Source organism: Mustelus asterias, unplaced genomic scaffold, assembly GCF_964213995.1.
Source record: "Mustelus asterias unplaced genomic scaffold, sMusAst1.hap1.1 HAP1_SCAFFOLD_92, whole genome shotgun sequence".
NCBI lineage: Eukaryota > Metazoa > Chordata > Chondrichthyes > Carcharhiniformes > Triakidae > Mustelus > Mustelus asterias.
This window is the reverse complement of record NW_027590141.1, coordinates 172,792-199,021: the sequence shown is the minus strand read 5'-3', so window position 1 is coordinate 199,021 and position 26,230 is coordinate 172,792. Positions and strand designations below refer to the sequence as shown.

Sequence of the window (26,230 nt, the reverse complement as noted above, 5' to 3'; positions counted from 1 at the left end):
TGGAGAGGCTTCGTAAACATGTTGTTCAAACTCAAACCCAAACTCAAACTTTCCGGGCGTCCTGTTGGTACCAAATTGGAGGCGCAACTTGTCGTGTTGGGCCTGGGCTGACGGCCGTCAATCTGTCGGTGGCAATGTCTATCAGTGCGCAAGTGCGGCCGGCATCTTTGTGAGGGGCAATGTGCAACAGGGTGCAGGTGCGATCGCCATGTTTGTAGGGGGCGCAGGAGTGTCTACCTTTGTGATGTATGGGACCTGAACCCACTGCAGTCCATGTTGTGCAAGTACATCCACCCTGCTGGTAGGGAGGGAATTCCAGCATTTTGACCCAGCGACTGCGAAGGAACGGCGATATATTTCCAAGATGTGGAGATGCCGGTGTTGGACTGGGGTAAACACAGTAAGAAGTCTCACAACACCAGGTTAAAGTCCAACAGGTTTATTTGGTAGCACAAGCCACTAGGTTTTGGAGCACTGCTCCTTCATCACGTAAGTGGGAGTTCTGTTCACAAACAGGGCATATAAAGACACAAACTCAATTTACAAAATAATGATTGGAATGCGAGTCTTTACAGGTAATCAAGTCTTTAAAGGTACAGATAATGTGAGTGGAGAAAGGGTTAAGCACAGGTTAAAGAGATGTGTATTGTCTCCAGCCAGGACAGTTAGCATACAGTTAGGACAAAGCATACCTTTCATGGAGTACATGGGGAGAAGGAAAGGATAGGGTGCGGGTACAGGTAGGGTGAAGAGAAAGATCAGCTTAATATATGATAGGACCATTCAAACATGACAGTCGGAAGAAGTTGTTCTTGAGTCGTTTGGTACATGTTTTCAGACCATAGAACCATAGAACATTCAAGCACAGAAACAGGCCTTTTGCCCCTTCTTGGCTGTGCTGAACCATTTTTTTGCCTCGTCCCACTGACCTGCACTTGGACCATATCCCTCCACACCCCTCTCATCCATGAACCCGTCCAAGTTTTTCTTAAATGTTAAAAGCATTCACCACTTTATCCGGCAGCTCATTCCAGACTCCCATCACTCTCTGCGTGAAGAAGCCCCCCCCTAATATTCCCTTTAAACTTTTCTCCTTTCGCCCTTAACCCATGCCCTCTGGTTTTTTTCTCCCCTGGCCTCGCTGGAAAAAGCCTGCTTGCATTCACTCTATCTATACCCATCAAAATCTTATACACCTCTATCAAATCTCCTCTCATTCTTCTACGCTCCAGGGAATAAAGTCCTAACCTATTCAACTTTTCTCTGTAACTCAGTTTCTCAAGTCCCGGCAACATCCTTGTAAACCTTCTCTGCACTCTTTCAACTTTATTAATATCCTTCCTGTAATTAGGTGACCAAAACTGCACACAATACTCTAAATTCGGCCTCACCAATGTCTTATACAACCTCACCATAACACTCCAACTCTCATACTCGATACTTTGATTTATAAAGGCCAATGTACCAAAAGCACTCTTTATGACCCTATTTACCTGTGACGCCACTTTTAGGAAATTATGTATCTGTATTCCCAGATCCCTCTGTTCTACTGCACTCTTCAGTGCCGACCATTTACCTTGTATGTTCTACCTTGGTTTGTCCTTCCAAAGTGCAATACCTCACACTTGGCCTGGCCAACATGTGACTCCAAAGCCACAACAATGTGGTTGACTCTCAACTGCCCTCCAATGGCAACGAGGGATGGGTAATAAATGCTGGCCAGCCAGCAACCCATGTCCCATAAATGAATAAAAAGAATTCAATTGAACAGCTTGGTGGGCTGAATTTCTAACTATTTCTTACGATCTGTCAGGAACATGAAATGGTGAGTGTCGATCAGCATTAATTAGCACCTTCAGGAGAATTGGGTAGTGTATATTAAAGTTTAAGGTTTATTTAATAGTCACAAGTAAGGCTTATATTAACACTGCAATGAAGTTAGTGTGAAATTCCCCTAGTTGTCACACTCCGGCACCTGTCCGGGTCGATGCACCGAACCAGCACGTCTTTCAGAATGAGGGAGGAAACTCATGCAGACACGGGGAGAACGTGCAAACTCCACACACAGTGACCCAAGCCGGAAATCGAGCCCGGGTCCCTGGCACTGTGAGGCAGCAGTGCTAACCACTGTGTCACCATGCTGCAGAATGCTAAATGGAATGAGAGAGAGAGAGTGTATGTGTGAGGGGCGTGGGTGGAGATTTAAAGAATGTTCCATAGAAACTACAATTGTCTGTTTTGAATTTCTACCATGTGCTGACAGTGATGATTTTTGTAAACTGCTTTCAGTGTATATTGGAAGGAGAGGTTTTGACTGGAAAAGCACTGAGATTCTCACACCCGTATCAGAGTGTTCCAGTGCACTGATTGTGGAGAGACACAAGGACTCAGACACCATGGAGAAACCATGGAAATGTGGAGACTGTGGGAAGGGATTCAGAGCCCCATCTGGGGTGGAATCTCATCGACGCAGTCACACCGGGGAGAGACCGTTCATATGCTCCACTTGTGGGAAGGGAACCAATCATTCATCGAATCTGCTGAGACACCAGCGAATTCACACTGAGGAGAGGCTAGTCACCTGCTCACAGTGTGGGAAGGGAGTCAGAGATTCATCCACCCTGCAGGTGGGGGGAAAGAGCAGGGGGGCGGGGGGGGGGGGGGAAGAGCAGGGGGGCGGGGGGGGGGGAAGAGCAGGGGGGCGCGGGGGGGGGAAGAGCGGGGGGGGGGAAGAACAGGGGGGGGAAGAGCAGGGGGGGGAAGAGTGGGGGCGGGGGGCTGGGAAAGAGCAGGGGGGGGGGAAGAGAAAGATTGAGAGAGAAAGAATCCAACCCCTGCAATCACTTGTGAACTTGTTGGTGTCTCTGCAGGTTGGATGACCGATTGAATCCCTTCCCACACACAGAGCAGGTGAACCGTCTCTCCCTGGTGTGAACCCGCTGGTGTCTCCGCCATGTGGATGACCTCCTAAACCTCTTTGAGCAGTGAGAGCAGCTAAACGGTCTCTCGTCAGTGTGAATGGGTTGGTGGACCATCAGTTCCCGAGAGCTTTTGAAGCCACTCCCACAGTCAGAGCATTTAAAGGGTCTCTCCTGGGTGTGAGTGACCTTGTGGCTCAACAGGTTGGGCAACTGAGTGAATCCCTTCCCACACACAGAGCAGGTGTACGGTCTCTCTCTGTGTGAACCCATTGGTGTGTCAACAGATTGTTCAACCGAGTGAACTCTTTCCCACACACAGAGCAGGTGAACGGCCTCTCCCCGGTGTGAATGCGCTGGTGGGTTAGCAGATTGTTTAACCGAGAGAATCCTTTCCCACACACAGAGCAGGTGAACGGTCTCTCCCCAGTGTGAACTCCCTGGTGTGTTTGTAAATGGGATAACTGAGTGAATCCCTTCCCACACACACAGCAGGTGAATGGTCTCTCTCCAGTGTGACTGCGCCGATGAGTTTCCAGTGCAGATGGGAACCTGAATCCTTTCCCACAGTCCCCACATTTACACAATTTCTCCATGGTGCGGGTGTCCTTGCGACTCTCCAGGCTTGACAATCAGTTCAGTTACAACATAACATGGGTGCGGTCTCTCTGCTGCAATGTATTTTCAGGCTGTTTAACTGGTTAAAGTTCTTTCCACAGTCACTCGGGTGTGTGCATGTTTCAGTGTGTGTGTCTCGGTGCTTTTCCAGTCACACTGTTTAAAATCTCCCGAAGCAGACAGAGCAGAGAAACATTTCCATTCTAGATTCAAAAGTCGATGATATTCAGATCCCAATGAACTGAGTGACTATGTTAGATTTTGATGTGAAGTTTGGTTTCATATTCGTCTTTAAATTTTCTGATATCCTGCAAAAGGAATTTACAAAAGTCATCAGTGTCAGCACAGGATAGAAATTCAGAACAGACAATTCTAATTTCTATGGAACATTCTTTTCTCTCTCATTCCTCAAAGCTGTAAATCTCCATCCCACACACTCTCCCTCCATTCTCACTCTGCTGTATCTAATATTCACCATCCCAATTCTCCTGAAGGTGCTGATTGAGGCTGATTGACAGATCCATGCTCACTGCTTCCTGTCCTGGACACAGAGAGAGCTGGAGATTTCCATGCAGGCTGCCAGACAGATAAATGTCTACATTACTGGAGTAAAAATGTGTGGAATATACAGACCGAATTCACTTCATTCCCTTCAGTTGCTGCAAGTCCCCAATTTCCCCCAGAATGAGGAAAGAAATGGAAAGGGGGAAACATTGATTTCCTCCCAGATGTTGCCCAGAGGAGGAAGTTTCACTCTGAAGCTCATTGGACAACTTCTGCATTGTGACGTCACGATAGAGCCCTGCCTGAATCAGCCAATAGAAATCTCTCTGCTCCGGGTGACATCTCCGGGTTCCATTGCGCAGGCCCGGGCGCGCGGACCCGGGAGCCCCGCCCCCACCCATTGTTCCCCTCCCCCTACACCTCTTCCAGCCACGGTTTCCAGACAACTGGCTGCCGGCTCCGGCCAGAGCGAGAAGCCGCTCGGTGATCGCACCCCGCCCCCCCGCCCCCCCCCCCGCCTGGGACTGCAAATGTGCGAGGGAGAGGGGAAGCTGCACATGTGCGGGGGAGAACCCACCCTCTGATCTTCATGCTGAGGTGTTGACCAATGGGAAGAGTTGAAGGACTGGGAGGACTCTGGTCTTCCAGCCAATCAGAGCGTGGGCTTTGTGTGAATGAAGATTGATCTTCAGACAGACTCAAACTTCCCCCTGTCTCCAACATCTGTGAGTAAAACACTTTCTTTTCTCATCCTTTCCATTTCTTTTCTCATTCTGGGGGAAATTGGGGACTTGCAGCAACTGAAGGCAAAGGAAGTGAATCCAGGGAGCGTGCAGACTCTGGAAAGGTTGGCCCAGGTTTCTCTCTCTCTTCAACCAGAAAATGATCCATTTCTGCCCACTGTTTGCTGTTAGCCAATCTTCTATCCACGCCAATATGTCATCCCCGCAGCATGAATTTTTATTTGCTGCAATAACCTTTGATGCGGCACCTCATCAAATGTCTTCTGGAAATCTAAGTACAACGCATCCACCGGTTTCCCTTTATCCAATTCCCGATGAGGAATTATAGAAAATTGAACAACACATCAACTATCTCATTCTGTCAAGACCCGAGAATGAAGCCCAGCAGGACCCGAGGACTCATCAGCCCACAGCTCCAACAGTTTGCTGAGGACCACTTCCCTGGGAATTGTCCTTTTTCAGAGTTCATCCCACACTTCTGTTTTCTGATTTCCAGCTGTTTCTGAGTTTTAACTGTATCCTCTATTGTGAACACCGAGGCAAAATACTTGTTCAATTCATCTCCCAGCTCCTTATTTTTCATCATCAATTCCTGGACTCACTTTCTATTAGACAGTTAAGAAATGAGGTGGAGCAAGTGACTGAAGTGTCAGTCAGGGAGCACTATTGGGAGCACCAATAGTTTCAAAATAGTTCTGGAAAAAAATAGGACAGGTCCACAGGTCAAGGCCCTAAACTGGAGCAGGGCCACTTTTGTGGGCATTAGGCAGGATCTAGCAGATGTCGATTACGTGAGTTTGTTTGAAGGGAAAGGAATGACTGGCAAATGGGAGGTTTTAAAAGTGTGATATCAAGAGTCCAGGGGCAGTATATTCCTGTTAAGATGCAGGGAAAGACTGGTAAATTTAGGGATCTCTGGCAGACAAGGGACATTGAGGCTCTGGTCAGGTAAAAGAAGGAAGCATACATTGGGTTTAGGCAATCGGGGACAAGTGAATCACTCTGACTATAAAAAGTGTAAGAAAATACTGAAGAGGGAAATGAGAAGGACAAAAAGAGGGTATGATATGGATCTGGCAGGTAAGATTAAAGAAAATTCCAAGAGGTTCTATCACTATATTAAGAGTAAAAGGGTGGCCAGAGAGAGAATAGATCCCCTTAAAAATCAGTATGGCCATCTGTGTGTGGAGCCACAGGAGATGGGTGAGATTTTTAATGAATACTTCTCCTCTGTGTTTACTACGGAGAGCACCATGGGTGCTAAAGAAATAAGGGAAACAAGTGGTGATGTCTTGGGCACACGCATGTTACTTGGGAGGTGGTATCTGCAGCCTTATAAAAGCAAATTACTGCGGATGCTGGAATCTGAAACCAAGAGAGAAAATGCTGGAAAATCTCAGCAGGTCTGGCAGCATCTGTAAGGAGAGAAAAGAGCTGATGTTTCTTGTCTCGATGACCCTTTGTCAAAGCTCTGAAACATCAGTTCTTTTCTCTCCATACAGATGCTGCCAGACCTGCTGAGAATGGGGAGAGAGTGTGTGGAATGGAGATTTACAGCTTCTGGGGAATGAGAGAGGAAAGAATGTTCGATAGAAATTGTCTGTTCTGAATTTCTATCCTGTACTGACACTGATGACTTTTGGAAACTCATTTTACAGGATATTGAAAGAGGAATCACAGGCTGAAATCTCAAACGTCACGTCTCGATCTGACAGAGTCTTATTCCTTGGGACCTCAATATCATCGGACTTTGAATCCAGAAGGAGAAATGATTGTTCAGTCTGTCGATTTGAAAAGATTTGAAATGTCAGTGTGAGTGGAAAAGCATCAACACACTGCTACACTCGAGTGAGTGTGTTCCAATGCACTGACTAAAGAGCTTTAACCAGTTACACAGTCTGAATAAATATCACACCATTCACAGCGGGTGGAGACTGTAATCTTGTTCTGTGTGTGGACGAAGTTTCAACTAATTGTCCACCCAAGAGAGAGGCAAGGACACCTGCATCATGGAGAAACCGTGGAAATGTGTGGACTGTGGGAAGGGATACAGATACCCATCCCTGCTGGAAGTTCATCGGCGCAGCCACACTGGGGAGAGACCATTCACCTGCTCTCAGTGTGAGAAGGGATTCATTCAGTTATCCAGCCTGCGGACACACGAGCGAGTTCACACTGGGGAGAGGCCATTCACCTGCTCTGAATGTGGGAAGGGATTCACGCAGTCATCCCACCTGCAGACACACCAGCGAGTTCACACTGGGGTGAGGCCATTCACTTGCTCTCAGTGTGGGAAGGGATTCATTCAGTTATCTACCCTGCGGACACACGAGCGAGTTCACACTGGGGAGAGGCCATTCACCTGCTCTCAGTGTGGGGAGGGATTCACTTGTTTATCCACCCTGCGGACACACCAGCGAGTTCACACTGGGGAAAGGCCCTTCACCTGCTCTCAGTGTGGGAAGGGATTCACTCAGTTATCCAATTTGCGGGCTCACCAGCGACTTCACACTGGGGAGAGGCCATTCACCTGCTCTCAGTGTGGAAAGGGATTCACCCAGTCATCCGAGCTGTGGGCACACCAGCGAGTTCACACTGGGGAGAGGCCCTTCACCTGCTCTCAGTGTGGGAAGGGATTCACTCAGTCATCCCACCTGCAGGCACACCAGCGAGTTCACACTGGGGAGAGACCATTCACCTGCTCTCAGTGTGGGAAGGGATTCACTCAGTTATCCAATTTGCGGGCTCACCAGCGACTTCACACTGGGGAGAGGCCATTCACCTGCTCTCAGTGTGGGAAGGGATTCACTCAGTTATCCCACCTGCAGAGACACCAGCAAGTTCACACTGGGGAGAGGCCATTCACCTGCTCTCAGTGTGGGAAGGGATTCACTCGGTTATTCCACCTGCAGGCACACCAGCGAGTTCACACTGGGGAGAGGCCGTTCACCGGCTCTGTGTGTGGGAAGGGATTCAGAGTTTCATCCCGGCTGCTGAGACATCAGCAAGTTCATGAGTGATGACAGGAGTTGGATTCTGCTGTTATTGTTTCTGCTCTCAATTCCATCCAGGACTGCATTTTGTTCATTCTCACAGTTGGTCAATGGGAAGGGTCAGAGGGTTTCTTTCTGCTGGACTGGCCAGTCTCAGCCTCCAGTGGGCTGATGCTTTTTCAGTCTTTTTGTGAATACCTGGTTTCAAATGTCACAAGGATCACAGAGTGACAGGGTGTTAGGAAGTTCAGAGATATTTAGTCAGAAGAAAACAGAGGTTGGCAGTGCAAAGGTACATTTCTGAATGGAGGGCTGTGACAAGTGACGTTCCTCAGGGATCAGTGCTGGGACTTTTGCTGTTTGTAATATATATAAATGATTTGGAGGAAAATGTAACTGGTTTGATTGGTAAGTTTGTGGACGACACAAAGGTTGGTAGAATTGCGGATAGCAATGGGGACCGGCAGAGGATACAGCAGGATATAGATCAGTTGGAGACTTGGGCAGAGAGATGGCAGATGAAGTTTAATCCGGACAAATGTGAGGTAATGAATTTTGGAAGGTCAAATACAGGTGGGAAATATACAGCAAATGGCAGAACCCTTAAGAGTATTCATAGGCAGAGGGATCTGGGTGTCCAGGTACACAGGTCATTGAAAGTGGCAACGCAGGTGGAGAAGATAGTCAAGAAGGCATACGGCATGCTTGCCTTTATCGGCCGGGGCATTGAGTTTAAAAATTGGTAAGTCATGTTGCAGCTTTATAGAAACTTAGTTAGACCGCACTTGGAATCTAGTGTTCAGTTCTGGTCACCACACTACCAGAAGGATGTGGAGGCTTTGGAGAGGGTACGGAAAATATTTATCAGGATGTTGCCTGGTGTGGAGGGCATTAGCTATGAGGAGAGGTTGGAGGAACTTGGTTTGTTCTCACTGGAATGACGGAGGTTGAGGGGAGACCTGATAGAAGTCTACAAGACAGAGTGGATATTCAGAAGCTTTTTCCCAGGGTGGAAGAGTCAGTTACTAGGGGACACAGGTTTAAGGTGCGAGGGGCAAGGTTTAAAGGAGATGTACAAGGCAGGTTTTTTACACAGAGGGTGGTGGGTGCCTGGAACTCATTGCCGGGGAAGGTAGTGGAAGCAGATACGATAGTGACTTTAAGATGTGTCTTGACAAATATATGAATAGCATAGGAATAGAGGGATATGGTCCCCGGAAAGGTAGGGGGTTTTAGTTCAGACGGGCAGAATGGTTGCTGCAGGCTTGGAGGGCCAAAGGGCTTGTTTCTGTGCTGTAATTTTCTTTGTTCTTCGTTCTGTTTGGAACATCCCAAATGCCCATCCAATTTCCTTTGTAATTGTTTATTGTCTCCACTTCCTCCACCCTCGTAGGCAGTGAGTTTCAGGTCATTACCATTCACTGCATCAGAATATTCTTCCTCACATTGCCCCCCCGCCCCCCACTCCCCCCCTCCACCCCCCCCTCCCCCCCCCCCCCCACTCCCCCTCTTGCATCTCTGACCCAAAACAAGAAATCTGTGTCCCCCTCGTCTTGTCCCTTCAGCTATTGGGAACAGCTTTTCTTTGTCCACCTTATCTAAACCTGTCAGAATCTTGTCCACCTCTATCAAATCTCCCCTCAACCTCCTTTGCTCCAAGGAAAACAACCCCAGTCTGACATTGACAATAAAGAACAAACTAACAGAATATGTTAATACCTGAAATCAAATGGGAATGTTTAATTTCTGTTTTAAAGATATTGTGAATATATTGTCCTGGACAATAACGGAATTGGAATAACTCACCTTGGGTGTGGTTGAATGGAATATATCAATCTGATATCCACCTGCAGGCTAGTGAAAGTCTGGAATGTGTAGCTGGAAATCGCTCCCTAACAGCACTGTGGGTGTACTTACACCTCAGGCATTGCAGCAGTTCAGGAAGGCAGTGTTGGGGTTGACCATGGCCGAGGCAGCTACATACAGCCACATATTCTGTTATAATTGAAGGACTGCAGATTGAATGTGAGGCATTGTGGGACTGGACTATCTTGACCACATTCCTGTGACTGCCCGGAAACACGTGTCTATTTTAGTTTATAACTGAGGATTTCTGGGAATAAGTTAAATGCGGAAATATTAAGCATCGCCTGGAGAAATTTGGAATAACTGAGAATTTTATCCCCAGATAAAGAACAAAGATTTTGCCGGTGTTTGGCTATAACGTGTTTGGGATTTTAAATCAACAAAGATGTTGCCTCTAAAATCAGTCCTTGTCGGTTGGCTTTAAAAAGGTTCAATTATAATGAAGGATCTTGTATCTTATTTTAATCAAGGAGTTGTGAGCTTGTAGTGCTCTGTCGCTTTAAGAAGCTACAGCTGCGAGAGAGAATGCTGAAGATTCATTGTTTGAAATTTACGAGCTGTGAGAATCTGTGTGTTTTGTTTGTTTTCTGTGGATGTTTGTAGATATGTTTTATCATTGTTTTGGGCTACATTTGTTAAGGTTTATCTTTCTGGGGAATTAACCTCACCTTGAGTCTTTAATTAAAGGCATTTTTGGAAGTTTAAAAACAGAATCACAAGAACACTTCAGTAATTAATTTTGGTTATTGTTGTTGTAAAGCACATGCTAAGTTTCTCTGTTTGTGTGTGGATGATATTTGTGGGATGAATGCTTCAAGCTTTGAGGTTTTCTGTCTGGTATTTAAATCAAACAGATTTTTAAAAAAGGAAGTGTGATCAATCAAACTTTTTTTGTTCAGAAGTTATGAACCTGGAGCCATATTTACTGGCCAGAGACAGGATTCCAGGATATTTTACTCAACATGTGGGAATTTTAATCCGGATGCAATTCACCCATGTGAGAATGAGAGTTTTAATTTGTAATGGTTATTTAAAATTTGACACGTGAAATGATTCTGACCAATCCTGTGTTGGATTGATCTTGGGTTAAACTTCCTGTCAGGTCCATAGATTTATTCCTGACGCAAATAACACAATGAAAAGGAAAATTCTGGAATTGGAGACTGAAGAAAAGAGTTTAAAAAGAGAGAGCATGAAATAGAAATGATTCCCAGACCATGTGGTCATTCGATTAAAACAAAGGAAGGATGCTGCGTCCATTTGAGAACTTTTAATCCACCCCATTTCTAACTAAGGGAGTCTATGTACAAAGAAAACCCAAGAAAGACCCCCCCCCGAAGGGGGGGTCTGGAAAGCATCATGATGGGGGCACCTGTCCATGAGATGATCACAAAGCCCCATAATGCCCAGATACTAATTTTATTGAACCTATAATGTATGTAATCTATAACCATTCTGATTGGATTGTGTCCAGCCGGGATGGGCTGAGTAACTGGATAAGAATTGATGATATTCTTTGTTGGGTGGAGTTACACATGGTCAGCCCCTGTGGCTTCTCCCCACCGGCGTAACTCAATAAACTGTTTGTCAATTGAATCAGGCACAACACACTGGGTACGTTACCACTTCATCCTTGGGAGTGGCCTGATAGGCCGTGGTCCAGACTAAATGTGGCCTTTGGGGGGCCTTTCATGAATCACATGTGTTTGGTCGTTGTAAATGGTGCATTCAAAATGGTTGGAAGCACAGATCATGAGTAATATTCCAGCTCCTGTGACAATAGAGAAGCTCTGACAAATTTTCACAAGCCCTGGGTTACCAGATTGGCTTGTTTCCGATAACAACACTCTGTTTACAAGTGAGGTGTTTCAGGAATTCCTGTAAAGGAATGGTCTACGCCATGTGTGTACTGCATCGTTTCATCTGGCTACAAATGGTCTTCATGATGTGGAGATGCCGGCGTTGGGGTAAACACAGTAAGAAGTTTAACAACACCAGGTTAAAGTCCAACAGGTTTATTTGTTAGCAAATGCATTTGTTAGCTCGTGGCATTTGCTAACAAATAAACCTGCTGGACTTTAACCTGGTGTTGTTAAACTACTTACTGTACAAATGGTCTCACAGAAAGAGCTGTTCAAACTTTGAAGGAGGGATTGAAGAGAATGGCAGGCGATACTTTAAGAACAAGCTCTCAAGATTTTTGTTCCAGTTTCGCATCACACCACAATCCACAACCGGACTCTCTCCTGTGGAATTTTTAGGTAGAAGGTTGAAGTCTCATCTGGATCTGCTTCATCCAGATCACAGAGCAAAAGTGAGCAGGAGACAAGAGAAGCAGAAGGAGGGACATGACTACCGCGCCAAAGAGAGGCAGTTCAAACCGGGTGATCAGGTTTACATCAGAAACTTTGGGAGTAACCAAAGGTGGTTACCGGGAATACTTTTAAACCAAAGTGGTCCAGTATCTTGGGTGGTGAGACTGTAAAATGGAAGAGTTGTTCGCAGACACCAAGACCATATTCACTTGCGGTGTGACCCTGAGTCAGGAACAGTTTCAGAGTCAGCAACCATTACTGAGAACATGGCAGAGGGTCATGCTGCTGTGGATGTTCACCAGGAAGTGGTTCCTGTGTTTCCAGCTTTGCCAGTTGACTCTGCTGTGGGAGTGGAAGAGGAATGTTCATGTACAGATTCTCAAACTACCTCTTCATCTCCCATTCCAGATCCACCATTACAAGATTTACCAGTGGTATTGTACAGGTCGCAATGCAACCACAAAGCTCCTGACAGACTTCCGTATTGTGAAAGACATTACTTTGTTGTATTTCTGTCCTGATGGGGGATTGAAAGTTAAGGGGAGGAGAAGTGTTACAGAGTGTTCTTCTCAACCTCTCTCCCTTCTGAGCACGTCTGGGCTTTGGGCGGGGTTTCAGTCTGTAAGTCCAGGCTGGTTCCAATGCTCCTGTTTCCTTTTGTTTGCCACTGTTTTTTAAAGTTTGTTATTTATTTATATAAAGAACATCCTGCTTTTAACAATGCATTCTACTACCTTATTTGTGGACTGAAGTTCCCACAATTGTAAAGCAGGAGATTAGTTAAATGGACAGCCTGAATTGAGAGACAATTAAAGAATAAATGATTCATTAATACAGATGTTAGGCTGGAAATGTAAATTTGAACACAAACGTTTATGACGTTTAGAATTATAAAGATATAAAGAATGGTTAAAATGTGTGGGAATTATAAGATATTGCCTTCTGAGGCCAACAGAATAGAAAAAACATAACAATACTTGTTAGGGTGGCCTGGTGGCACACTGGTTAGCACTGCTGCCTCAGCGCCAGGGACCTGGGTTTGATTCCCGGCTTGGGAGACTCTGTGGACTTTGCATGTTGTTCCCGTGTCTGCCTGGTTTTCTTCCGGGAGCTCGGGTTTCCTCCCACAGTCCGAAAGATGTGCTGGTTAGGTGCATTGACCATGCTAAATTCTCCCTCAGTGTTACCCGAACAGATGCCAGAGTGCGGTGACTGGGGGACTTTCCCAGGAACTTCATTTATTAGTGTCACAAGTTGACTTACATTAACATTGCAATGAAGTTACTGTGAAAATCCCCGAGTTGCCACACTCGGGCGCCTGTTCGGGTACACTGAGGGAGAATTTAGCATGGCCAATGCACCTAACCAGCACGTCTTTCGGACTTTGGGAGGAAACCGGAGCACCCGGAGGAAACCCACCCAGATACGGGGACAATATGCAGACTCTGCAGACAGTGACCCAAGCTGGGAGTCAAACCCAGGCCCTGGCACTGTGAGGCAGCAGTGCTAACCACTGTGCCCTACAGAGAGGTGTTGGGAGCTGTTGATTTTACAAGTTATCCATGTTTTCGGAGCCATCACTTCATGTCCTGGTCTGAGAAGGATAGAGAGAAGTCTGTTCATAACATATAGGAGCAGAATTAGACCATTCAGCCCATTGAGTCTGGTCCATCATTCGATCAAGGCTGATATGCTCCTCATCCCCATGTTCCTGCCTTCTCCCCATAACCTTTCATAAGTTCATATGTTCAATTGTTAAAGCTAAACTTTCTCCTTTCACTGTTAATCGATACTTTCCTTTTTTATCTTTCTTGTTACATTTTTAATGGTTAATAAACTTCCTGAATTCACCGTTTAAAGTATTCTTTCTAGCCACATGGTTAAGTCACTGGAACCTGGTGTGATTGACAGTTATGGAGTTATTGTAAACAAGAGAACCCCATAAATCTTAGTTCAAATAAATCAAAGTTCTCACAAATGGAATGCTATCCTTTATTACGAGAGAAATTGAACAGAGAAGTAGATATTCTGCTTCAGTTATACAGGGCGTTACTGAAACTGCATCTTGAACACTGGGTGCAGTTTTGTCTCCAATTAAACAAAGGATCGTAGGATCCCTGCAGTACAGACAGAGGCCATTCTGCCCATTGAGTCTGTACCAAACAGCATCCCACCCAGACCCTATTCCCATAACCCCACACATTTACCCTGCTAATCCCCCTCACACAAGGGTCAATTTAGCATAGCCAATCAACCTAATCCGCACATCTTTGGACTGTGGGAGCAAAATGGAGCACCCGCAGGAAACCCACACAGACACAGGGAGAATGTCCAAACAACACACAGACAGTGGGTCCCTGGCGCTGTGAGGCAGCAGTGCTAACCACTGTGCCACCGTGCTGCCCCATTTTATAAATACCATGGAAGCAGTTCAGAGGAGGTTTACTAGATCAATTCCCAATCCAGCAGTGTGAAATGTTAACTCTGTTTCTCTCTCCAGAGATGCTGCCAGACCTGCTGCATTTTTCCAGTCCTTTCTGTATTTATTTCAGATCTACCTGTAGTGGTAGGAAAAACACTATTTACTATCCAGGATAAAATAAATGTCCTTTATCAGCTTTTGTGGATCATTTCAGTGGCAATGTGCTCTCCCAGTCTCAAAGAGCATTAGCCCCACTGGAAGCAAAGTCGTGCGATCGGCCAGTCCAGCAGAAAGAATCTCTCCTACCCTTCCACTTGACCAACTATAAGAATAAACATGGTTCACTCCTGGATGTGATTAATGGCAGGAATAACAGCAGAACCCAACCCGTCATCACTTGTGAACTTGCTGGTGTGTCCGCAGGCTGGATGACTGAGTGAATCCCTTCCCACACGCACAGCAAGTGAACGGTCTCTCCCCAGTGTGAACTCGCTGGTGTTGCCGCAGGTGGGATGATGTTCTAAATCTCTTTGTGCAGTGAGAGCAGCTGAACGGCCTCTCCTCAGTGTGAATGCGCTGGTGAATCATCAGTTCCCGAGAGCTTTTGAAACCACTTCCACAGTCAGAACATTTAAAGGGTCTCTCATTGGTGTGAGTGAGATTGTGGTTCAGCAGGCTGGATGACTGAGTGAATCCCTTCCCACACACAGAGCAGGTGAACGGTCTCTCCCCAGTGTGAATTCGCTGGTGTATCCGCAGGTGGGATGTTCTAAATCTCTTTGAGCAGTGAGAGCAGCTGAACGGTCTCTCCCCAGTGTGAATGCGCTGGTGAATCATCAGTTCCCGAGAGCTTTTGAAACCACTCCCACAGTCAGAGCATTTAAAGGGTTTCTCATTGCTGTGAGTGACTTTGTGTTTTGACAGATTGGATAACTGCATAAATCCTTTCCCACACACCAAGCAGGTGAATGGTCTCTCTCCAGTGTGAACGCGCTGGTGTTTCTGCAGATCGGGTAAATGAGCGAATCCGTTCCCACACTCAAAGCAGATGAACGCTCTTTCTCCAGTGTGAACCAGCCGATGTCGCTGCAGATGATATAACCGAGTGAATCTCTGCCCACACACAGAGCAGATGAATGGCCTCTCCCCGGTGTGAATACGTCGATGAATTTCCAATTTACAAGGAGCTCTGTATCTTTTTCCACATTCCCCACATTTCCACGGTTTCTCCATGGTGCGGGTGTCCTTGTGACTCTCCAGGTTAAACAATCAGTTAAATCTCACACAGAATGTGGGTACAGTCTCTCCCTGCTGTGAATGCTGCGATGTATTTTCAGGCTGTGTAACTGGTTAAAGCTCTTTCCACACTCAGTTCACTGGAACACTCTCACTCGGGAGTATCTGTGCCTTGGTGCTTTTCCAGTCACATTGATATTAAAGGCCCGTTGATGCAGACAGAACAGAGAAACATTTCTCCTTCTAGATTCAAAGGCCGATAATATTCAGGTCCGGATGAATTGAGTGAGGGTGTCGGATGCTGATGTGATGTTTGTTTCAAGATTTTGGTCTGTCAATCCTCACCTCCTCATATCCTGAAACGAGTTTGAAAAATTCATCAATGTCAGCACAGGATAGAAATTCAGAACAGACTATTCCAGTTTCTATGGAACATTCTTTCCTCTCTCATTCCCCAAAAGCTGTAAATCTCCATCCCACACACTCTCCCTCCATTCTCACTCTGCTGTATCTAATATTCACCCTACCAATTCTCCTGAAGGTGCTGATTGAGGCTGATTGACAGATCCATGCTCACGGCTTCCTGTCCTGGACACAGGGAGCTGGAAATCTCCATGCAGGTGGACAGACAGATAAATGTCTATCTGACTGGACTAACAATGTGTGGAACATACCGACTGGATTCACTTCCTTTCCCTTCAGTTGCTGCAAGTCCCCAATTTTCCCCAGAATGAGAAAATAAATGGAAAGGGGGAGAAAAGAAAGTGTTTTACTCACAGATGTGGGCCTCTTTTAAGGTAAAAGAAGTGGCTTTGCATTGCCCAGGAATCGAACCCAGGCCTCCCGTCTGGCAGGCGAGAATTCTACCACTGAACCACCAATGCACAGGGCAGAGAAAACTGCTCAGTTCTTTCAACCAGTGCTTTCACATGCAAAGAAATGTTGATGATTTGCAGCAGCAAATTCAATGCTGCTAACACACACAACAACACTGTTGGAGAGAGGAGGAAGATTGAATCTGTCCACTCCCCCAAGGCCCGGGGCTGCGCAGGTCCAAGGGAGAGGGGAAGCTGCGCATGTGCGGTGGAGTGCCCACCCACTGACCGTCATTCTGAGGTGTTGACCAATGGGAACTCTGGAGGACCGGAAGGAGTCTGGTCCTCCAGCCAATCAGAGCTCCCCCATTGTCTGAATGCGGAAGTGGACAATGAGCTTGTTCAGCTGCTCATTCCTGCCCAGCAAAGCTGCTGCTGCTTCTCTCTCTGAATGAAGATTGAGCTTCAGACAGACACAAACTTCCTTCTGTCTCTAGCATCTGTGAGAGTGTGGGCCAGTGGCGCAATGGATAACACGTCTGATTACGGATTAGAAGATTCCAGGTTCGACTCCTGGCTGGCTCGATGTCAATTTGAAAAATAGTTTGTGAACTCCTTTTGACCTGAAAGAGGCCAACATCTGTGAGTAAAACACTTTCTTTGCTTTTGTGTTTCTTTTGCATTCTGGGGGAAATTGGGGACTTGTTGAATTTTTAACTTCCAGGTCACCACTCGCTGTCTAAATAAAAATCCGCCTCACATTCTTCATGTATCTGTAACCAGGTAATACAGTGCATTACACACATCATCAGTCTGCTCATTTATGTCCAAATGTAAAACTTTAACGTGGCTGTCAGCTTGAAGATTAATCATGGATCATTTGCACTTCCACAACCCTCTGAGGCAGTGGCTTCCAGGTAATGACCTTTCTGCACCAAAATAATATTCTTCCCCACAACCTTCTCTTTCTCCCAATCCAGTTATCTGGTCCCACATATGGCTCAGATTTTAATTTCTAGTGTGTAGGCCAGTCGTTACACGTAGATTTTCAGATCTCTGTGTCCAATACAGAAAGTGGTCAGCATGGATCCGTTAATCAGCCTGAATCAGCACCTTCAATAGACTTGGGAGGTTGTATACTCAGGAGAGCAGAGTGAGAATTGTGGGAGAGTGTGTGGGATGGAGATTGACAGATTTTGGGGAATGAGAGAGGAAAGAATGTTCCATAGAAATTAGAATTGTCTGTTCTGAATTTCTATCCTGTACTGACAGTGATGTCTGTTGTAAATTCCTTTCATAGATATCAGGAGGTGAGGATTTACAGACAGAAATTTCAAACTAAACATCACGTGAAGATTTGACAGAGTCATTCGATTTATTGGGACCTGAATATCATCGACCTTTGAATCTAGAAAAGCAATGTTTGTCTGATCTGTTTGCTTCAGGAGATTTTAAACATCAGTGTGACTGGAACACACCCGAGTGAGAGTGTTCCAGTCCACTGATAGTGGAAAGAGCTTTAACCAGTTACACAGGCTGAAACAACATTGCACCGTTTACAGTGAAGAGAGATCGTACACGTGTTCTGTGTGGACAAGGATTCAACTGATCATCAAACCCGGAGAGTCACAAGGACACCCGCATCATGGAGAAACTGTGGAAGTGTGACGATTGTGGACAAGGATTCATGTTGCCCTGTGATTTGGAAATTCATCAACGCAGTCACACTCGGGAGAGACCCTTCACTTGCTCAGTGTGTGGGAAGGGATACATTAAGTTCTCCCACCTGCTGAGTCACAATCTCACTCACACGAATGAGAGACCCTTTAAATGCTCTGACTGTGGGAGCGGATTCAAAAGCTCTGGAGAACTGGTGTCCCACCAGCGCATTCACAGTGAGGAGAGACCATTCAGCTGCTCTCACTGCACAATGAAATTTAAATGGTCATCCACACTGCGGAGACATCAGCGGGTCCACACCGGGGAGAGGCCGTTCAGCTGCTCCATGTGTGGGAAGGGATTCTCTCGGTCCTCCGAACTGCGGGCACACCAACGAATTCACACTGGGGAGAGACCGTTCACCTGCAATGTGTGTGGGAAGGGATTCTTTCGGTCATCCGCCCTGCTGACGCACAAAGTCACTCACACCAATGAGAGACCCTTTAAATGCTCTGACTGTGAGAGTTGCTTCAAAAGTTCTCGGGATCTGATGTCCCACCAGCGCATTCACACTGAGGACAGACCGTTCAGCTGCTCTCTCTGCACAATGAGATTTAGATCATCATCAAACCTGCGGAACTGTTCAAGAAGGGAACAAGAAAAAAGATGGAAAATTATAGGCCAATTAGCCTAACCTCAGTTGTTGGCAAAATTCTAGAATCCATCGTTAAGGATGAGATTTCTAAATTCTTGGAAGTGCAGGGTCGGATTAAGACAAGTCAGCATGGATTTAGTAAGGGGAGGTCGTGCCTGACAAACCTGTTAGAGTTCTTTGAAGAGATAACAAATAGGTTAGACCAAGGAGAGCCAATGGATGTTATCTATCTTGACTTCCAAAAGGCCTTTGACAAGGTGCCTCACGGGAGACTGCTGAGTAAAATAAGGGCCCATGGTATTCGAGGCAAGGTACTAACATGGATTGACGATTGGCTGTCAGACAGAAGGCAGAGAGTTGGGATAAAAGGTTCTTTCTCAGAATGGCAACCGGTGACAAGTGGTGTCCCGCAGGGTTCAGTGTTGGGGCCACAGCTGTTCTCTTTATATATTAACGATCTAGATGACGGGACTGGGAGCATTCTGGCCAAGTTTGCCGATGATACAAAGATAGGTGGAGGGGCAGGTAGTATTGAGGAGGTGGGGAGGCTGCAGAAAGATTTAGACAGTTTAGGAGAGTGGTCCAAGAAGTGGCTGATGAAATTCAACGTGGGCAAGTGCGAGGTCGTACACTTTGGAAAAAAGAATAGAGGCATGGACTATTTTCTAAACGGTGACAAAATTCATAATGCTAAAGTGCAAAGGGACTTGGGAGTCCTAGTCCAGGATTCTCTAAAGGTAAACTTGCAGGTTGAGTCCGTAATTAAGAAAGCAAATGTAATGTTGTCATTTATCTCAAGAGGCTTGGAATACAAAAGCAGGGATGTACTTCTGAGGCTTTATAAAGCACTGGTTAGGCCCCATTTGGAGTACTGTGAGCAATTTTGGGCCCCACACCTCAGGAAGGACATACTGGCACTGGAGCGGGTCCAGCGGAGATTCACACGGATGATCCCAGGAATGGTAGGCCTGACATACGATGAACGTCTGAGGATCGTGGGATTATATTCATTGGAGTTTAGGAGGTTGAGGGGAGATCTGATAGAAACTTACAAGATAATGAACGGCTTAGATAGGATGGACGTAGGGAAGTTGTTTCCATTAACAGGGGAGACTAGGACGCGGGGGCACAGCCTTAGAATAAAAGGGAGTCACTTTAGAACAGAGATGAGGAGAAATTTCTTCAGCCAGAGAGTGGTGGGTCTGTGGAATTCATTGCCACAGAGGGCTGTGGAGGCCGAGACGTTGAGCGTCTTCAAGACAGAAATTGATAAATTCTTGATTTCTCGAGGAATTAAGGGCTATGGGGAGAGAGCGGGTAAATGGAGTTGAAATCAACCATGATTGAATGGTGGAGTGGACTCGATGGGCCGAATGGCCTTACTTCCGCTCCTATGTCTTATGGTCTTATGGAACCACCAGCGAGTTCACTCCGGGGAGAGACCATTCACTTGCTCTGACTGTGGGAAGGGATTCACGCAGTTATCCGCCCTGCTGACACACCAGCGAGTTCACACCGGAGAGAGGCCATTCACCTGCTCTGTGTGTGGGAAGGGATTCACTAATTTACCCAACCTGCTGAGTCATAAAGTCACTCACACCAGTGAGAGGCCCTTTAAATGCTCGGACTGTGGGAGTGAATTCAAAATTTCTGGGGAACTGGTGTCCCACCAGCGCATTCACACTGAGGACAGACCGTTCAGCTGCTCTCTCTGCACAAAGAGGTTTAAGAGGTCATCCACACTGCAGAGACACCAGCGAGTTCACACCAGGGAGAGACGTTCATCTGCTCTGTGTGTGGGAAGGGATTCAGTCAGTCATTCACCCTGCTGACACACCAGCGCCTTCACACCGAGGAGAGACCATTTACCTGCACCGAGTGTGGGAAGGGATTCACTCAGTCATCCACCCTGCTGACTCACCAGCAAGTTCACAGCGGGGAGAGACCGTTCACCTGCTCCGAGTGTGGGAACAGATTCACTCGGTTATCCAGCCTGCACAGACACAAAGTCACTCACTCCCAGGAAAGACCCTTTAAATGCTCCGACTGTGGGAGTGGCTTCAAAATTTCTGAGCATCTGATAGATCACCAGCGCATTCACACTGGGGAGAGACCGTTCAGCTGCTCTCACTGCACAAAGAGGTTTGGAAGGACATGCACACTGAGGAGACACCAGCAGGTTCACACTGGGAGAGACCATTCACCTGCTCTGTGTGTGCGGAAGGATTCACTCGATACCCCAGCTGCTGATGCACAATGTCCCTCACACCCAGGAGAGACCCTTTAAATGCTCTGACTGTGGGAATGGTTTCAAAAGCTCTCAGGAACTGATGATCCACCAGTCCATTCACAGCTGCTGTGTGTGGGAAGAAATTCACCAGTTCATCCCTCCTGCTGAGACACCAGCGAGTTCACAAGTGATGACAGGGGTTGGATTCTGCTGTTATTGCTGCTGTTAATCACATCCAGGACTGAACCATGTTCATTCTGACAGTAGGTGAAGTGGGAGGGTCGGAGGGTTTCTTTCTGCTGGACTGGCCGGTCACACAATTTTGCTTCCAGTGGGCTGATGCTCTTTGAGCCTGGGAGAGCACATTTCCACTGAAATGACCCACACAAACTGACGAAGAACATTTATTTTATCCTGGATAGTAAATAATGTTTTTCCTTCCACTACAGGTAGATCTGAAATAAATACATTTGTCTCTGTTCCATTGAGTCTACAGCACAGGGCCGGGCCAGTCGGCACAATTGGTCTGTGTCAGTATTTATGCTCCACATGAGCCTCCACCCACCCCTCTTCATCTCCCCCATCAGCAGATCCTTCTATTCCTCTCTCCCTCATGTATGTATCTCGCTTCCCCTTCAAGTGTTCATGCTGTTCACCTCAACCACTCGCTGTGGTCGTGAGTTCCACATTCTCACCACTCGCTGGGTAAAGAGGTTTCTCACTGAAATCCCTGTTGGATTATTGAACCCCTTCATAATCTTAAATTCTTCCATCAGGTCACCCTTCAGTCTTCTCTTTTCCAGAGAAAAGCAGCCCCAGCCTTTCCTGAAGGTTAAATGCTCTCAGTTGTGGGATTATTCTTGTGAATCTTTGTTGCTCCTTCTCCAGTGCCTCTATTTCCTTTTTCTAAATGGAGATCATAAATGTTGGCAGTGCTCCCAGTGTAGCCGAACCTGGTTCTAAACAAGTTGAACAGAACCTCCCTGCTTTTCAATTCTATCCCTCTGGAATGGAACCCTATACATGGGCCCCACACTTTAGGAAAGATGTGAAGTCCTTCGCGAGGGTGCAGAGGAGATTTACAAGAATGGCCCTGGGGATGAGGGACTTCAGTGAGTTCGAGAGACTGGAACAGCTGAAATTTCTCTCTTTAGATCAGACGGGCATTAGGATTGGGAATGTGGCCATTCAGCCCATTGAGTCCATGCTGGCTCTCTTTAGATCAAACCGTTGCCCTGTTCTCTCTCCGTGTCCCTGCGGATTTATTTCCCTGAAGTTCCCATCCAATTTCCTTTTGGAAACATTCCATTATCTCTGCTTCAGCCGCTCGTAGGAAGTGAGTCCCAGATATTTACCACTTCAAATGCAAACGAGGAGCAGAGAGCACAAAAGGAGGCCGTGTGACCCATTGTGCCCCTGCTGCCTCTTCAAACATTCTCAGCAACAAGGTCAAGGAAGACATGTTAAATTCTAACATGTGACTGGAGCTTTATTTTTAAAATTAATGTTGGATTCACCTACATGCTTGTGGAAGCTGCATAGCTGGCAGGAATTGTCTGAACTAAGAATTTCTTCTATGAATTTGATCAGTTGGAGGGCATTATATTCTGTCACATCTGGCTCAAGAATAAGGTTGATTGCTCAGTTCGTGTAAGAAGGAAAGTTATTGGCTTGCAGCAAGTGTCTTTTCGAACCAGTATATCTTGTATTAACCTTATTCAGTTGTGGGACATGGGCGTCGCTGGCTGGCCAACATTTATTGCCCATCCCTAGATGCCCTTGTTCAGAGGGCAGTTGAGAGTCAACCACATTGTACGAACCAAATGTGTTCATTCAATATTACTTTATTTAGAACAAAGAAAGTTACAGCACAGGGACAGGCCTTTTGGCCCTCCAAGCCTGCACCGACCGCACTGCCGGATGAAATTAAAACCCCCTACCCTTCCAGGGACCATATGCCTCTATTCCCATCCTCTTCATGTATTTGTCAAGACACCCCTTAAAAGTCACTACTGTATCCGCTTCCACTACCTCTCCCGGCAACGAGTCCCAGGCACCCACTACTCTCTGTAAAAAATCTGCCTCATACATCTCCTTTAAACGTTGCCCTTCGCACCTTAAACCTGTTCCCCCAAGTAATTGACTCTTCCACCCTGGGAAAAGGCTTCTGACTATCCACTCTGTCCATGTCCCTCATAATCTTGTAGACTTCTATCAGGTCGCCGCTCAACCTCCGTTGTTCCAGTGAGAACAAACAAAGTTTCTCCAACCTCTCCTCATAGCTAATGCCCTCCATACCAGGCAACATCCTGGTAAATCTTTTCTGTACCCTCTCCAAAGCCTCCACATCCTTCTGATAGTGTGGCGACCAGAATTGAACACTCGATTCCAAGTGTGGCCTAACTAAGCTTCTATAACGCTGCAACATGACTTGCCAATTATTAAACTCAATGCCCCGGCCGATGAAGGCAAGCATGCCGTATGCCTTCTTGACTCCTTCTCCACCTGCATTGCAACTTTCAGTGACCTGTGTACTTGTACACCCAGATCCCTTTGTCTATCAATACTCTTAAGCATTCTGCCATTTACTGTATATTTCCTATCTGTATTAGACCTTCCAAAATGCATTACCTCACATTTGTCCAGATTAAACTCCATCTGCCATTTCTCCACCCAAGTCTCCAACTGATCTATATCCTGCTGTATCCTCTGATGGTCCTCATCGCTATCCCCAAATCCACCAACCTTTGTGTCGTCTGCAAACTTACTAATCAAACCAGTTACATTTTCCTCCAAATCATTTATATGTATTACAAACAGCAAAGGTCCCAGCACTGATCCCTGAGGAATGCCACTTGTCACAGCCCTCCATTCAAAAACGCACCACCCTCTGTCTTCTTTGACCGAGTCAGTTTTGTATCCACCTTGCCAGCTCAACTCTGATCCCATGCGACTTCTTCTGCACCAGTCTGCCATGAGGGACCTTGTCAAAGGCCTGACTGAAGTCCATGTAGACAACATCCACTGCCCTATCCTCATCAATCATCTTCGTCACTTCCTCCAAAAACTCGACCAAGTTCGTGAGACACGACCTCCCCTTCACAAAACCATGTTGCCTTTCACGAATACATCCACTTATTTCCAAGTGGGAATAAATCCTGTCTCGAAGAATCCTCTCCAATAATTTCCCTATCACTGATGTAAGGCTCACCGGCCTGTAATTACCTGGATTATTCTTGCTACCCTTCTTAAACAAAGAAACAACATTGGCTATTCTCCAATCCTCTGGGACCTCCCCTGTAGCCAGTAAGGATAGAAAGATTTCTCTCAAGACCCCAGCAATTTCTTCACTTGCCTCCCTCAGTATTCTGGGGTATATCCCATCAGGCCCTGGGGACTTGTCTACCTTAATGTTTCTCAAGAACCCCAATACCTCCTCCTTTTTGATCTCAACATGACTCAAACTATCTACACATCCTTTCCCAGACTCATCATCCACCAAGTCCTTCTCTTTGGTGAATACTGACGCAAAGTACTCATTTATTACCTCACTCATTTCCTCTGGCTCCGCGCATAGATTCCCTCCCTTGTCCTTGAGTGGGCCAACCCTCACCCTGGCTACCCTCTTGCTCTTTATATATGTATAAAAAGCCTTGGGATTTTCCTTAATCCTGCTGGCCAATGCTTTTTCGTGACCCCTTTTAGCCCTCCTTACTCCTTGCTGAAGTTTCTTTCTACTTTCCTTGTATTCCACACTTGCTTTGTGTGTTCCCAGCCTCCTAGCTTTGACAAATGTTTCGTTTTTCTCTTTGACGAGGCTCACAATATCTCTCGTTATCCAAGGTTCCCAAAACTTGCCATACTTATCCTTCATCCTTACAGGAATGTGCCAGTCCTGAATCCCTATCAGCTTACACTTGAAAGCCTCCCACATGCCAGATGTTGATTTGCCCTCAAACATCTGCCCCATCTGGTAGCTATTTATTAGCTACCAGTCATTAACAGATGAGAAAGTCATGAGCCTTAATTGAGTTATAGTTAATCAATGAATAATGAATCAGTAGTTCTAATAAAAGATTGAGTTTTATTTGCTGTAAGAGTTTAATTGCTGTGTATGTAAAGAATGTGCAATGAGGATAAATGTACTGGCGAGAGAGACCTTCAAGCTCTGATTAGCCTCAATATTTGAAACTGTGAGAATAAGGGATTGTATCGAATCAGATAAAGGGATAGTATGAACCAGTTCTATTGTATTCCTGTCTAAGATAATGAGAGAAGGTGGTGTCAGTAATTGAGGATCCAGTTAAATTAATCTTGTGATCAAATTGACCAATTGTCATGATTCAACAGGCCCAACTCTGACGTGAGGTCAGCGTCACTTTGTGGATAAAAGTAGAGGTTCTGAAGGTCTTCCTTGCGAGCCAAATACTGAAAACTCCCGAGGCTGAGTTCCAAGGAAATTACTGTCAGAGAAGGAGCCAGACTCCCTGAGTTCCACAATAATTCCTGTGAAAGGAGCCAGAGAGGGTTACGCTTCTATGGACCAATCACCCACACAAAGTTGTAAAAGTCAATATCTTAAAGTTGTTCAGTAAAACTTTTTCATTCAATAAACTTCTTTTAAAATTTACTATCCAGAGAATTCTGCCTTTACCACAAAGAGGGCAGGGAACAGGCTACAGATGAATTAAAGAGAAACCATTTGGGTCTAGAACGTTGTGAACATCCTTTTACTCTGGTTGTCTTTGATCCTCAAGTCATTTTCTGTTTGTTTTTAACCAAGTTCTGTTTCATTAATAAACTTTCATCAGTAAAGGTGTTTGATTGTTCTGGACTTTTCCTGCTGAGATTGATGCACTTTCGGGAAAGCGGGTGAGAGGGGTTGGCAGGCTCTTTAACAGAAAGTGAGTCCCTCTAAGGTAATTGGCAAAGGGGCCAGAGGGGGAGATGAGATTTTATTTTATTTTTTGACACAGCGAGTTGTTCTGATCTGCCTGAAAACAGATTAAATAGAATCTTTCCAAAGGGTAAAGACTTGAAAGGGAAAAATTTGCAGGGCTGTGGGGACAGATCAGAGTGGTAGGATGAATCAGACAGTCCTTTCAAAGAGATAGCAGGGGCACGATGGGCTGAATGGACTCCCCCTGCAGCCTGTCAATCTCAGCCTCCTGCTTTTGTGCAGGTTAAAAGGGACAGATTTCAGTGCAGCCTCTTCCCTGTATCTGTATTTAAAGAGACAGGTTTCTCTTTAGCTCT

General features: G+C 46.1%; 2 protein-coding genes across 2 annotated transcripts in view; one reads left to right on the top strand and one right to left on the bottom strand.

Moving 5' to 3' along the window:
- The window catches only part of LOC144484079 (uncharacterized), a 192,129-nt gene that overhangs the window by 137,797 nt on the left and 28,102 nt on the right, over positions 1-26,230 (top strand). Inside the window, exon 6 of the mRNA XM_078202613.1 lies at positions 6,969-7,556. Within this exon, the coding sequence (XP_078058739.1) occupies positions 6,969-7,556 (588 nt within the window). The remainder of the gene's footprint in view (positions 1-6,968; positions 7,557-26,230) is intronic.
- On the bottom strand, positions 13,937-16,647 carry LOC144484105 (uncharacterized). The gene is made up of 2 exons (XM_078202656.1): positions 16,393-16,647; positions 13,937-15,971 (listed from the first exon to the last, which is right to left on the bottom strand). Exon 2 carries the CDS (start codon positions 15,610-15,612, stop codon positions 14,773-14,775), a length of 840 nt encoding a protein of 279 aa, XP_078058782.1. The 5' UTR covers positions 15,613-15,971; positions 16,393-16,647; the 3' UTR covers positions 13,937-14,772.

Excerpts from the sequence above, each read along its gene's own strand:
- LOC144484105 (XM_078202656.1), bottom strand. The coding sequence starts at position 15,612 with ATGGAGAAACCGTGGAAATGTGGGGAATGTGGAAAAAGATACAGAGCT.